This window comes from Mya arenaria, chromosome 17 (assembly GCF_026914265.1).
Source record: "Mya arenaria isolate MELC-2E11 chromosome 17, ASM2691426v1".
NCBI classification, from domain to species: Eukaryota; Metazoa; Mollusca; class Bivalvia; order Myida; family Myidae; genus Mya; species Mya arenaria.
Window position 1 is genome coordinate 43,818,977 of NC_069138.1, and position 14,207 is coordinate 43,833,183.

General features: G+C 35.9%; 1 protein-coding gene across 8 annotated transcripts in view; it reads left to right on the top strand.

Moving 5' to 3' along the window:
• LOC128222691 (complement C1q-like protein 4) overlaps positions 1-14,207 on the top strand; it is a 33,351-nt gene extending 19,144 nt beyond the window's left edge. For all 8 annotated transcript variants that reach the window (XM_052931784.1, XM_052931781.1, XM_052931777.1 and 5 more), the window contains one exon: positions 12,646-14,207. In XM_052931784.1, the coding sequence (XP_052787744.1) occupies positions 12,646-13,055 (410 nt within the window). In that variant the 3' untranslated portion in view covers positions 13,056-14,207. The remainder of the gene's footprint in view (positions 1-12,645) is intronic.

Here is a 14,207-nt window from a genome sequence, read left to right on the forward strand (position 1 = left end):
TATATTTGTCAAAATACCACTATAGTTTGGTACCGATTGATATAGAATCATTGTGAAATGGAACAATAGAGTGTATTAAATCCAGTTTAATGATCGAATTATCAAGTATAATAAATACATAAAATAAGCGTTTAAATATTGCGCCCATTACAATGTACATAATTCATTGGCCTAGTGAATATAAACCTTTCGTATGACTCAGTGAATGCGGATTCATTCATAAAATAGGTTAACATTACGACGATAATTTTACCTGTAAAAGGTATGTGTTTACAGACATAATGTTTAGTTGTGGATTTAAGGAATATTAAATATTGGGCTTTTTTGTGTTGTGGATAGTGATTAGAACTACACTAATATTATACAAACAATATTAATTTGCTGGAAAGAAAGGGGATACTGTGGTATAAGGAGTATGAAAATAACCAGTAATTAATGGAATGTGTTTCATTAATTGCCAAGGTAAATACAATTCTGATGACCTGAGAAAGATCGTGGTAGGATTTACGCATATTTACATATAGGGTATGTGTATATATCATCCATATGTACAAAAATACTGATTTAATACTGAAATTTTACTATGGTCTCTATGCAGTACGTTTCCCTCTGTTAAATTGTGTACATTATTATAAATACAAATATAGGTCATTGAATTTAACTCATTTATCGGTAAGTTTGAGTCATGTACTCGTTTTATGAATTGGGCTTATTGTGTTTAATAGATATTATGTTTTTTTTTAAGTAAACACTACGCTTAAACATAAATGGCATGATAATATTGTTTGCAAACAAGCTTTCTTTAGATTTCTCCTTATAGTAAACGCATACCACAGATCAACCAATGGCGTTCGCTACATATGGCGTTCGCTACCAGCGAGTGGGAAATTCAAATGTTCGTTTAGTATGTTAACCTAGCCATATTACACAAACACTATTGTATGTCAATTTCTTAAAAAATGACATTTGAAAACAACTTACCTTCGATCAATCCGATCCGATCCGAAACAGCAATATACAAACAACCTGCATGATGTCTGTGTTTGAAATGAATTATTTGACGCTAGTATTAGGCTTATGTATTACACAAGCCTTACGTCATCGCAATATCAATACAGATTTGGGATCTATCTAAAAGCGGTGGAATCCCGTCACACCTCACTGAGCTTGAAAATTGACTTCGAACGCGATTGCATCATTTATATAGAATAAGAAGGGGTCATCGGGTGCTTTGTGATCTCAATAGGCATGATTGACTACTTCTGATCACGTGATAAAGCGTCAATGTTAACGGTATTTTCAAATGCATACTCAATTAAACAATGATCAGATAAGGAATTTGGATCATGAACGGTAAATGAAGTAATGCAGTCAAACACGGATTCCGAAACTAAAACATAATCCGTTTAAACTGCATCCTCTCGACCCTACAAAAGTAAATTTACCAATCCCCGCGTCCTCGCCACAACGACCATTCACTATGCGTAAACCTGTTTGTTTACAAAAATCTATAAAAGCAGTACCGTTACTATTGGTGTGACCTTTATCTTGAGAGAATCTAGGACGGGATATGTCAACCGTATAATCGTCAGGTAGTATAAGCAGGTCATTATTTAGGTCAAAGTCAATACAATCGGAGTTATCCGATGTACGGCTGTTAAAATCACCAGACAGTAATATATTACACTGACCATCCGTATAATTGTGAATAAATGCTACAGAGTTTAACAATCTGTCAAAAACATTTTCTAACTGTAAGTTAAATCTTCCGCTACTCTCTGGTACAACATAACATAAACCGATAAATAAATCATTATCTAGAAAAAAAATATTGCCGTCAAGCCGTATCCATAAAATGTCATCTTCACTTTGGAAAAACAAACTTTTATCATTGACATATGTATCTTTTACATAAATAATTATTCCACCGGAATCACGTTTAGAGTTTTTACTTTACATCCATGTACGGACATGCGTTGTCCCTCTTCGGAAGTCTATAGATAAGTTTACCGAGTAGGTGTTGTATCATTTTAAACATACATAAACAGTATGTAATAGTTAACATATTATATTTATTGATCAATTGTCGTTTTAAACGGTCGCTGGACTGGTCAAATAAAATAAAAATGTTTGAAGATATAGTTTAGAGAGAAATATACGAAAAATATCGCAAAAAAGCGAATTTATGGGGTGGGCGAATAGTTGGTACAGTAGGGTGCTTATTTTAGCGAAGTTATAGGGCTACTTTGCACGTGGGAATATTCGGAATCCCTAGCTATTTTAAAAGATACACAGTTTTTGTCGGAAGAGCCAACCTGTCTAGGTGTAAAGTTTTATCGTAGTAGCTATCTTATGTCAAAAGTAACATAGGAAAAACCTCCATTTCCGGCCGAAAAGGGGTCGCTACCAGTAAAGTGTTAACTCGTATTTTACAATAATTATGAAAAATTACCTTATTATATATAGTTCAGTTTGTTTATATATATCCGTCATTTAATGTTATCCAAGAAAGAGTTTATTTGCAATATAGCACAACACTTTAAACTCTTCTTTGGTTAAGTAATAACATACCACACTATAAATAATATTGTATATCTAGTATCATTCTTGTTGTAAACAATTATTTAAACAACCCGGCACCGTTTCACTATCAACGTACATACGCAAAGTACTGTTATTTATTATTATTCATGTAAATATATGTCTGTATTAAACTTAAAGTTAAAATCGATATGCCATTCCATTTTAATCCAGCTTTAAATCTGATACACTTTCTCATTGTTTTTGTCAAAACACGAACTACCTAACAAAACTTGTAAAAAGCGATTTGCACGATCTTTTTAAATTTCAAAATCAGAACAGTTGGGGTAAACCGAGGGTGTTAACAGGTGGTTCATTAAATAAGTATTCAACATTTTTCAAAGGTTTAGACAAACCCACACATGTTAATGTTCCTAAAACTTTAAAAGTTGGTATTGACATGATTTGTCTTTTTTTTTTAGAGAATAGCACTGTTATACTTTTCATATTAATCACAAATGTAAGCTGTTTGAAAATTGTCGATATGATAAATGTTCTGCTCCTAAAATACTTGTAATGGTATCTAAATAATTATGTAGATGGACTAATTATGTCTTCATCAAATTACGAGTGTCTTTAAATCGTTATACATCTATGATAATGCAACACTACATATCTGATATTTAGTTTATTTATGACTAGTTTATTACTAGTTTTCTACCTATTCATTCCTTTATTAATTTATCTATCTTAAATCGTTGTCAAAAAGCTGTGCGTATCGTTGACCAAATTGTCTTGTTTCAACAGTTTTTTTCTAATTATTTCTTTTATACAAATCTCGAGTGACTTCAAAGAAACGTATTTTAGTAGAAGAACTTATTGGGTAGACAGTACTTTGTCGATATTAGGTATCCATAAGTATATGTTTGTTACTATATTATTTATCGTTTTAACGAGTTGTACAGGATCCTTGGCCGATATCTGAAGAAGGAAGTGGTTCAAAATATTCGCAGTATTAGAAATAAATTATAATACATTAATGCATTAATGAACAAAAAGGAGATTAATATACATGTATCATGTTTTATTGAAACCCAGCTTTCAAATGGAGTTTTAGACTAAACTAAAAAACACTTTCTCTGGTGGGATAACATTTCGGGACATATTTGAAACTAGCCTATAAAGAGCCCTTGAAATTTCCTCACGATTAGTAATAGTCGGTACTTTGAATGAAATGTCTTAACTAGATATAATAAAATCACTTTGACAATTACGACAAAATATCTCAAATTATTTATTATTTACTGATAAAGATAAGCCCTTAATGAATATTTGGCATAATTTAACAATTGACAAAATTAAAAGAAGTGGGGTTACCTCCGTTCGAATTATGGTCTGCTGAAACTGTTAGCAATTCCAAAATAACAGAACAAGATATTACCGATAAACTCAGTAATCTAGATGTAAAAAAGCAGCTGAACGAGATTGAAATAAGCCACCTTATACTAAGAAATACTCCGAATTCAAGACAAATCAACGGCATCCAACTACAGATCAAGATCATTAATATGCTGTTTTAGAACGGACAGTACTCAAGTATATTTGTAACCATTTAGTAAGAAACAAACCTATTTTTAAGATCAATCGGAATTTCTTCCTGGACATTTTACCATGTACCAACTTATAGACATATATCATCAACTACGTACATGATATTGCGTGTTGCAAATTACTTACTGTGACGCCAGCTTCATATATTTATACTATAACCATGATTGAATTATTTTACTTTAAAGTGCCTTGTATTGAAACACTTTTGTGCAAGAAACAAACATAATAATTATCATGCAAAAAACAGATTTGAAATCAATAAAATACTAGTTGTTTTAACTACATATATACAATGGTAATTATTAAGGCCGAAACACTTCAAGACTTGTACTGTCACTATATACGCTATGCAAGGTTTGTCGTGCTATGCTATGTCAACAACCAATGTACGCTATATTTGTATAAGTAATAAATCATATTGCTGCAAATCTATAGCGTCGCCATGAAAAAGCCAACCAAATTAAAACGTAAAACTTTTCTGACGCTACATTAGCAGTGCCTTAGCTCTTTGCAATATATGATGAAGTTGGGTATAAAGCAGAAATGCTAAATTCAGTATGCAATGCTATGTTTGCATACCGGAAAGCTTCAAGACTTGAATTGTCATTATATACGCTATGCCAGGTTTGTCATGCTATGCTATGCAACAACAACCACTGTATGCTATATTTGTATATGTAATAAATCATATTGCTGCGAATCTATCGCCATGAAAACGCCAACCAAATTATTGGCAGGTGACACATTCAGTAAAATAAATTCTGAGGCTACTTTGGCCCGGCCTTAGCTCTTTGCAATATACGATGAAGAAGGGTTTAAAACAGAAATGCGAAATTCAGTACGCTATGCTATGTTTGCCGTGCTATGCTATGCAACAACAACCACTATTCGCTATATTTGTATATGTGATAAATCATATTGCTGCAAATCTATCGCGTCGCCATGAAAACGCCAACCAAATTATTGGCAGGTGACACATTTACTAAAAATATTCTAAGGCTACTTTGGCCCGGCCTTAGCTCTTTGCAATATGTGATGAAGATGGGTGTAAAACAGAAATGCGAAATTCAGTACGCTATGCTATGTTTGCCGTGCTATGCTATGCAACAACAACCACTATTCGCTATATTTGTATATGTAATAAATCATATTGCTGCAAATCTATCGCGTCGCCATGAAAACGCTAACCAAATTATTGGCAAGTGACACATTTACTAATAAAATTCTAAGGCTACTTTGGCCCGGCCTTAGCTCTTTGCAATATGTGATGAAGATGGGTGTAAAACAGAAATGCGAAATTCAGTACGCTATGCTATGTTTGCCGTGCTATGCTATGCAACAACAACCACTGTTCGCTATATTTGTATATGTAATAAATCATATTGCTGCAAATCTATCGCGTCGCCATGAAAACGCCAACCAAATTATTGGCAGGTGACACATTTACTAAATAAATTCTAAGGCTACTTTGGCCCGGCCTTAGCTCTTTGCAATATATGATGAAGATGGGTGTAAAACAGAAATGCGAAATTCAGTACGCTATGCTATGTTTGCCGTGCTATGCTATGCAACAACAACCACGATTCGCTATATTTGTATATGTAATAACTCATATTGCTGCAAATCTATCGCGTCGCCATGAAAACGCCAACCAAATTATTGGCAGGTGACACATTTACTAAAAATATTCTAAGGCTACTTTGGCCCGGCCTTAGCTCTTTGCAATATGTGATGAAGATGGGTGTAAAACAGAAATGCGAAATTCAGTACGCTATGCCATGTTTGCCATGCTATGTATTGCAACAACACCCATTGAACGCTACATTTGTATATGTTATAAATAATATTACTGCGTATATATCGCTTTACCATAAAAACACCAACCACATTATTGGCAGGTGAAACATTTAGTAAAACTTTCCTGAGGCTACATTGCTCACGAATTGCAATGTATGATAACGATTGGCACATAATCGAAATGCGAAATTCAGCCTTAAATCTTACAAAATGCTTCATAACGTAAATTAGATTCATATATGCAATGTTTACCAATTGCGATGCTCGTCTTGGAAAAGCCGTCATAAAGTCATTTTATTATGTGCATAACACATTGATTGGCGCATTTGATAACTGCATGTTCTTTTTTTGTAACATTTCGTGTTGCCAAGCCAAAAAAAACAATAAAAAAAAAATTCAAAATATTTGACTATCTCATTTAGGTTTATTATTTTCTGCATGTTTTTTTTGGGCAGATCGGCTTCCACTACCTCAGCCTCTCATTGGCGATTGGCAACTCTCAAATAACATTTAATGGACAATTTGTGGTATTTATATAGATTGGTCGGATCTGATCATAGATATACCGTGACAGAACCGTTGATATTTTACCGACATTTCGTCCGAGCCTTGCCCATTATTTCCCAAACATAAGATAAAGATAATAAAAATGAAATAAATATTGAAAGGGCTATGCTTTTCTTGAATGTAATGATGGGTAATAGAATATCCACTACGTGCTTCCCCTTGTTGCTGCTCTGCTTCTGATCTTAAGTATACCAATAATGTTAAGATATTTAAAAAAAAACGCATTTGTCTGTAGCTTGTGGTGTAACAGGCTGTAGACCAAACCATATGTACATTTTGATTAAGCTACATTCTAATGCAAATTAAGAGTGTCCACTCTTTAAATTCAATTAAAAAAACATAATCAAACAATAAAATACACTGGAAATGGACCCCTTAGACTTGAAATGCGTTTCTTTCAACGTTCTTTTCTTCATCATCTTTAATCAGGCAAATTTCGCATTAAACAAAGTCGGCAAATGTACTATGTTTACTTTGAAAAAAAATCATTCTCATGTATATGCCATTTTGACAATATGTTCTGAAGTCCATCTTTCCTATTCATTATACTATGTCTATCCTGGCAATAAGAGCAGGGGCGTAGCTAAGGCCTAACAATCTTGTAGGCTCGATGATTCCAGAGTTTGGAGACTTTTATATGCATATAACACACACTCAATTATATTAGATATTCAAAGCGTATGTAAGCTAGCTGTTATTGCATTTTTAGGTTATTTAAATTTTGTCATTTTTTTAAGATAGTTATAGGTCCAGGCCTACAAGGCCTACATGTAGCTACACCACTGAAGAGTTCACTGCTTTCAAACGAAAAACAACATATTGATGACAAAATACTTTCTACATTCGAGCTCTTAAAATACCCATCGCTTTTTATCTGAAAAGGTAGGTGTAAGAACACTGTCATATCTTTTAACTCTGTCATGTCTTTTAATCAAACGCATTTGAAAACAAAATACAAAATGTAGTATTTTAACCAGAACTCTCCCTGATATGACCTGGTTGATATCATTTGATGGGACTTAAACACGTCCTCAATATACGGGAGTTTAATAACAGTGAAGATGAAAGGTCAACTAGAGTAAGAATTATGAATATACATGTATAGTTATAACATATTAATATATATTTAAATCCAGTGCAAACGAGCATAATTATTTAAATCCAGTTAACAAAAGCTTAAGTATTTAGAGCCAGCGCACACGACCATATTATTTAGAGCCAGCGCACGAGAGCTTAATTATTGAGAGCCAGCGCACACGAGCTTAATTATTTAGAGCCTGTACACACGAGTTAATTATTTAGAGCATGTACACGCGAGCATTATTATTGAAAGCCAGTACACACGACCATTAATATTTAGAGCCTGCACACACGACCATAATTATTTAAAGCAAGTGCACACGATCTCAATTATTTGGAGCCATAATTATTGAGAGCCAGCGCACAGGAGCTTAATTATTTGGAGCCTGTACACAATACCATAATTATTTAGAGCCACCGCACACGAGCTTAATTATTTGGAGCCAGCGCACACGACCATTATTATTTAAAGCATATCCACACGACCATAATTGAGAGCCAGCGCACACGAGCTTAATTATTTGGAGCCTGTACACACGACCATAAGTATTGAGAGCAAGCGCACACGAGCTTAATTTTCTAAAGCCAGTGTATATGAGCTTCATTTTTAGAGCCATTGCACACGACCTTAATCATTTAGATCCAGTGTACACGACCTTTACCATTTAGAGCCAGTGCACACGACCTTAATCATTTAAGCCAGTGCACACGACCTTTATCATCTACAGCCAGCGCACACGAGCTTAATTATTTAGAGCCTTTACACACGACCATTATTATTTAGAGCCTGTACGCACGACCATAATTATTGAGAGCCAGCGCACAGGAGCTTAATTATTTAAAGCATGTCCACACGACCATTATTATTGAGAGCCAGCCCAAACGAGCTTAATTATTAAAGGCTTTACACACGAACATTATTATTGTTAGCCTTCGCACACGAGCTTAGTTATTTGAAGCCAGTACACACGACCACTATTATTGAGAGCCAGCGCACACGACCATTATTATTGAGAGCCTGTACACATGACTATTATTATTGAGAGCCAGTTCACACGACCATTATTATAAAAAGCATTTACACACGACCATAATTATTTACAGCATGTACACACGACAATTTGTATTGTTAGCTTTCGCACACGAGCTTAGTTATTTTAAGCCAGTACACACGACAATTATTATTGAGAGCCAGTGCACACGACTTTAATCATTTAGAGGTAGTGCACACGACCTTTATCATTTAGAGCCAGTACACACGACCTTTATTATTTAGAGCCTTTGTACACGACCATTATTATCGAGAGCCATCGCACACGAGCTTAATTATTTAGAGTATGTACACACGAACAGTAGTATTGAGGGCCAGTGCACACGACTTTAATCATTTAGAGCTAGTGCACACGACCTTTATCATTTAGAGCCAGTACACACGACATTTATTATTTAGAGCCTGTACACACAACCATTATTTTTGAGAGCCATCGCACACGAGCTTAATTATTTAAAGCCAGTACAAACGAAAATTATTATTGAGAGCCAGTACACAAGAGCTTAATTATTTAAAACCAGTTCTCACGACCATTATTATTGAGAGCCAGTACACACGAGCTTTATTATTGAGAGCCAGTTCACACGAGCTTTATTATTGAGAGCCAGTGCACACGAAAAAATTATTATTGAGAGCCAGCGCACAGGAGCTTAACTATTTAGAGCCAGTACACACGAAAAAATTATTATTGAGAGCCAGCGCACACGAGATTAATTATTTCGAGCCTGTACACACGACCATTATTATTGAGAGCCTGTACACACGACCATTATTATTGAAAGCAAGTACACACGAGCTTTATTATTTAAAGCCAGTACAAGACCATTATTGTTTATAGCCTGTACACATGATCATTATTATTGAGAGCCAGCAAACGCGAGCTTAATTATTTAGAGCCTGTACGCACGACCATTATTAATGAGAGCAAGCGTACACGAGTTTAATTATTTAAAGCCAGTACACACGACCATTATTATTGAGAGCCATCGCACACGAGCTTAATCATTTAAAGCCAGTACAAACGAAAATTATTATTGAGAGCCAGTACACACGAGCTTAATTATTTAAAACCAGTTCACACGACCATTATTATTGAGAGCCAGTATACACGAGCTTAATTATTTAAAGCCAGTACAAACGAAAATTATTATTGAGAGCCAGTACACACGAACTTAATAATTAAGAGCCATTACACACGACCATTATTATTTATAGCCTGTACACACGACCATTATTATTGAGAGCCAGACCACACGAGCTTAACTATTTAGAGCCAGTACACACGACCATTATTATTGAGTGCAAGTACACACGAGCTTAACTATTTAGAGCCAGTACAAACGAAAATTATTATTGAGAGCCAGCGCACACGAGATTAATTATTTCGAGCCTGTACACACGAGCTTAATTATTTAAAGCCAGTACAAACGAAAATTATTATTGAGAGCCAGTACACACGAACTTAATAATTAAGAGCCATTACACACGAGCTTAATTATTTAAAACCAGTTCACACGACCATTATTATTGAGAGCCAGTACACACGAGCTTAATTATTTAAAGCCAGTACAAACGAAAATTATTATTGAGAGCCAGTACACACGAACTTAATAATTCAGAGCCATTACACACGACCATTATTATTTATAGCCTGTACACACGACCATTATTATTGAGAGCCAGTACACACGAGCTTAACTATTTAGAGCCAGTACAAACGACCATTATTATTGAGAGCCAGTACACACGAGCTTAACTATTTAGAGCCAGTACAAACGACCATTATTATTGAGTGCAAGTACACACGAGCTTAAATATTTAAAGCCAGTACACACGAAAATTATTATTGAGAGCCAGCGCACACGAGATTAATTATTTAGAGCCAGTACACACGACCATAATTATTGAGAGCCTGTACACACGACCATTATTATTGAGAGCCTGTACACACGACCATTATTTTTGAGAGCCTGTACACACGACCATTATTGTTTATAGCCAGTACACATGAACAGTATTAATGAGAGCCAGTATACACGACCATTATTATTTATAGCCAGTACACACGACCATTATTATTGAGAACCAGTACACACGAGCTTAATTATTAAAAGCCTGTACACACGACCATAATTATTGAGAGCCAGTGCACACGACCATTATAATTGAGAGCCAGCGCACAGGAGCTTAACTATTTAGAGCCAGTACACACAAAAATTATTATTGAGAGCCAGCGCACAGGAGCTTAACTATTTAGAGCCAGTACACACAAAAATTATTATTGAGAGCCAGCGCACACGAGATTAATTATTTCGAGCCTGTACACACGACCATAATTATTGAGAGCCTGTACACACGACCATTATTATTGAGAGCAAGTACACACGAGCTTTATTATTTAAAGCCAGTACAAGACCATTATTGTTTATAGCCTGTACACACGATCATTATTATTGAGAGCCAGCGAACGCGAGCTTAATTATTTAGAGCCTGTACGCACGACCATTATTAATGAGAGCAAGCGTACACGAGTTTAATTATCTAAAGCTAGTGCACACGAGCTTCATTTTTTAGAGCCAGTGCACACGACCTTAATCATTAAGAGTCAGTGCACACGACCGTTATCATTAAGAGGCTGTGCACACACCCTTTATTGTTGAGAGTCAGTGCTCACGCCCTTTATGATTTATAGCCAGTGCACACGACCTTTATCATTTATAGCCAGAGCACAAAAACTTAATCATTAAGAGCCAGTGCACACGACCTTTATCATTTATAGCCAGTGCACCTGACCGTTATCATTTATAGCCAGAGCACAAAAACTTAATCATTAAGAGTCAGTGCACACGATCTTTATCATTGATAGCCAGTACACACGCCCTTTTTCATTTAGAGCCCGTGCACACGACCTTTATCATTTATAGCCAGTGCACACGACCTTAATCATAAAGAGCCCGTGCACACGACCTTTATCATTTATAGCCAGTACACACGCCCTTTTTCATTTAGAGCCTGTGCACACGATCTTTATCATTTATAGCCAATGCACACGACCTTTATCATTTATAGCCAGTACACACGACCTTAATCATTAAGAGCCCGTGCACACGACCTTTATCATTGAGAGCCAGTACACACGACCTTAATCATTAAGAGCCCGTGCACACGCCCTTTTTCATTTATAGCCAGTGCACACGACCTTAATCATTAAGGGCCCGTGCACACGACCTTTATCATTTATAGCCAGTACACACGCCCTTTTCATTTAGAGCCTGTGCACACGACCTTTATCATTTATAGCCAATGCACACGACCTTTATCATTTATAGCCAGTGCACACGAACTTAATCATTAAGAGCCAGTGCACACGACCTTTATCATTGAGAGCCAGTACACACGACCTTTATCATTTAGAGCTAGTGCACACGACCTTTATCATTTAGAGCCAGTGCACACGACCTTTATCATTTAGTGCCAGTGCACACGACCTTAATCATTCAGAGCCAGTGCACACGACCGTTATCATTAAGAGGCTGTGCACACACCATTTATCATTTAGAGTCAGTGCACACGCCCTTTATCATTTAGAGCCAGTGCACACCACCTTTATGATTTATAGCCAGTGCACACGACCTTTATCATTTATAGCCAGTGCACACGAACTTAATCATTAAGAGCCAGTGCACACGACCTTAATCATTTAGAGCCAGTGCACACGACCTTTATGATTTATAGCCAGTGCACACGACCGTTATCATTTAGAGCCAGTGCACACGGCCTTTATCATTTAGAGCCAGTTCACACGACCTTTATCATTTAGAGCCAGTGCACACCACCTTAATCATTAAGAGCCTAATTGAATGTCACTACATACTTACTTTAAATCAGTCTTGCGCAACTTACTTTAAATCTGCTAGACTGGATAAACATGCTTTGAGAATATCATATGCAACTGTCAGGTGTTGTCTTAAAATTGTGCATGTTGTAACAACCTATTGAGAAACAGTACGATTGTATAGTTTCAGAGAGCAAGCTTCAAGCCCCCGTTGCAATCTTCGCCAGAGTTTCGTCAGCCTTTATCTCATCCATCGGCCAGACGCTGGTGTTCGACGACGTGTTCACAGACGTTGGCGGCGGTTACAACCCGGGGACAGGCGTGTTCAACGCCCCGGTCGATGGTCTCTACGTGTTCTCCATCACTGTTATGGTGCAAATGTCCTCGTCGGCGGCAATAGCTCTATTTGTTTTAAAGAAGAACGACGATGCTGTAATGTGGCTTTATGTAAACGAAAATTATACTGTTACCGAGATGGCTTCGGGAACTGGCCTACTCTCCCTGAAGGTTGGAGACACAGTTCGTGTTACAAGTGACCCTAGTGGACGGCATATCTATGGCTCATATACGTTCTTCTCCGGTTTTAAGTTGTAGTTTGTTTAGGAACTAACGTGTAGTGGATTGTCGAGCCCTTGGACATGTATGTAAACAACGTACACTACTTATATGGGCACTGGTTGTGTAATTTCAGTCAGGAAGAACAAGAAGAAAACCCGAGACCCCATTGTACATAAAACCATTATAACTAACGAGTGTAACGTCTTAAACACACTAATCAAAACGTGTCATCGTTTGTCGGTGCCTTGACAGTTTAATACATAAACATTAAAATATTGAGCATATGTTATCTTAACAGCAGAGTAACAATTTCACTTTCTTTTCAGAAACCTTGCGTTAAGAAAGCTTGCAATTTAAACTATAACATCCTTTATATAATTTGAAAACCGAAGGGCAGCATTTGAAATGTTCTACCCGAATTTTATTAAAACACGAGGCAGCAATTAAAGTATGTGTTGGCTGTTAAAGGGTTTCTGTCAGAGACTAGATGTTAACCAATTAAAAATGGGGTGCAGTCAATAGATTAAACGGGTAAAAACATTTTACATAACTCAATGTCTAAAACGATATACCTACTTCCGTGCATCTTTGATCGAAAATTTGTGCTACTTTCTGTTAAAGCAGAACTATGTTCTAGAGATAACGTTTGATTACATTTACGAGTTAAGAAATTAATGGCTGGTTGAATAAAGCCTCTTATTTATTTATTTATAACATTGTAGTAAGACTGTGCAAAAAATATTTTATTCATTAAATACCAAACATATAACAGAGAACATATTTGCCAGTTGATATCCTCCGCCGCTGTCATTTCATTGTCGAACAAAATATATACTCAAAGCGAACATTTCAGCAAAACTACTGACAAAGAGTCATTCATTTCAATAAAAAAACAGGAGTATAAATTTAATAGAAACCAAAATAAGATATTTGCTATTGTTATCTTACAATGGTTATTTTTACTGGTATTCTTTTTGCAAAAACAGTTATTTCTCCAAAAGAACAAGTTCGAGTACAATAATTTCAGGGCTATAACTGTGATGTCATTGGTCCAATCCAGCCAAAACGTGAGCATGCGTCGTTGTACTAAGACGCATGAATCATGCAATTTATGACACTTAGTTCTATATATAATTAAAATGGTTCCAAACGGCCACATAAGTGTTTTGTCATTAATTAAAGGGCGAT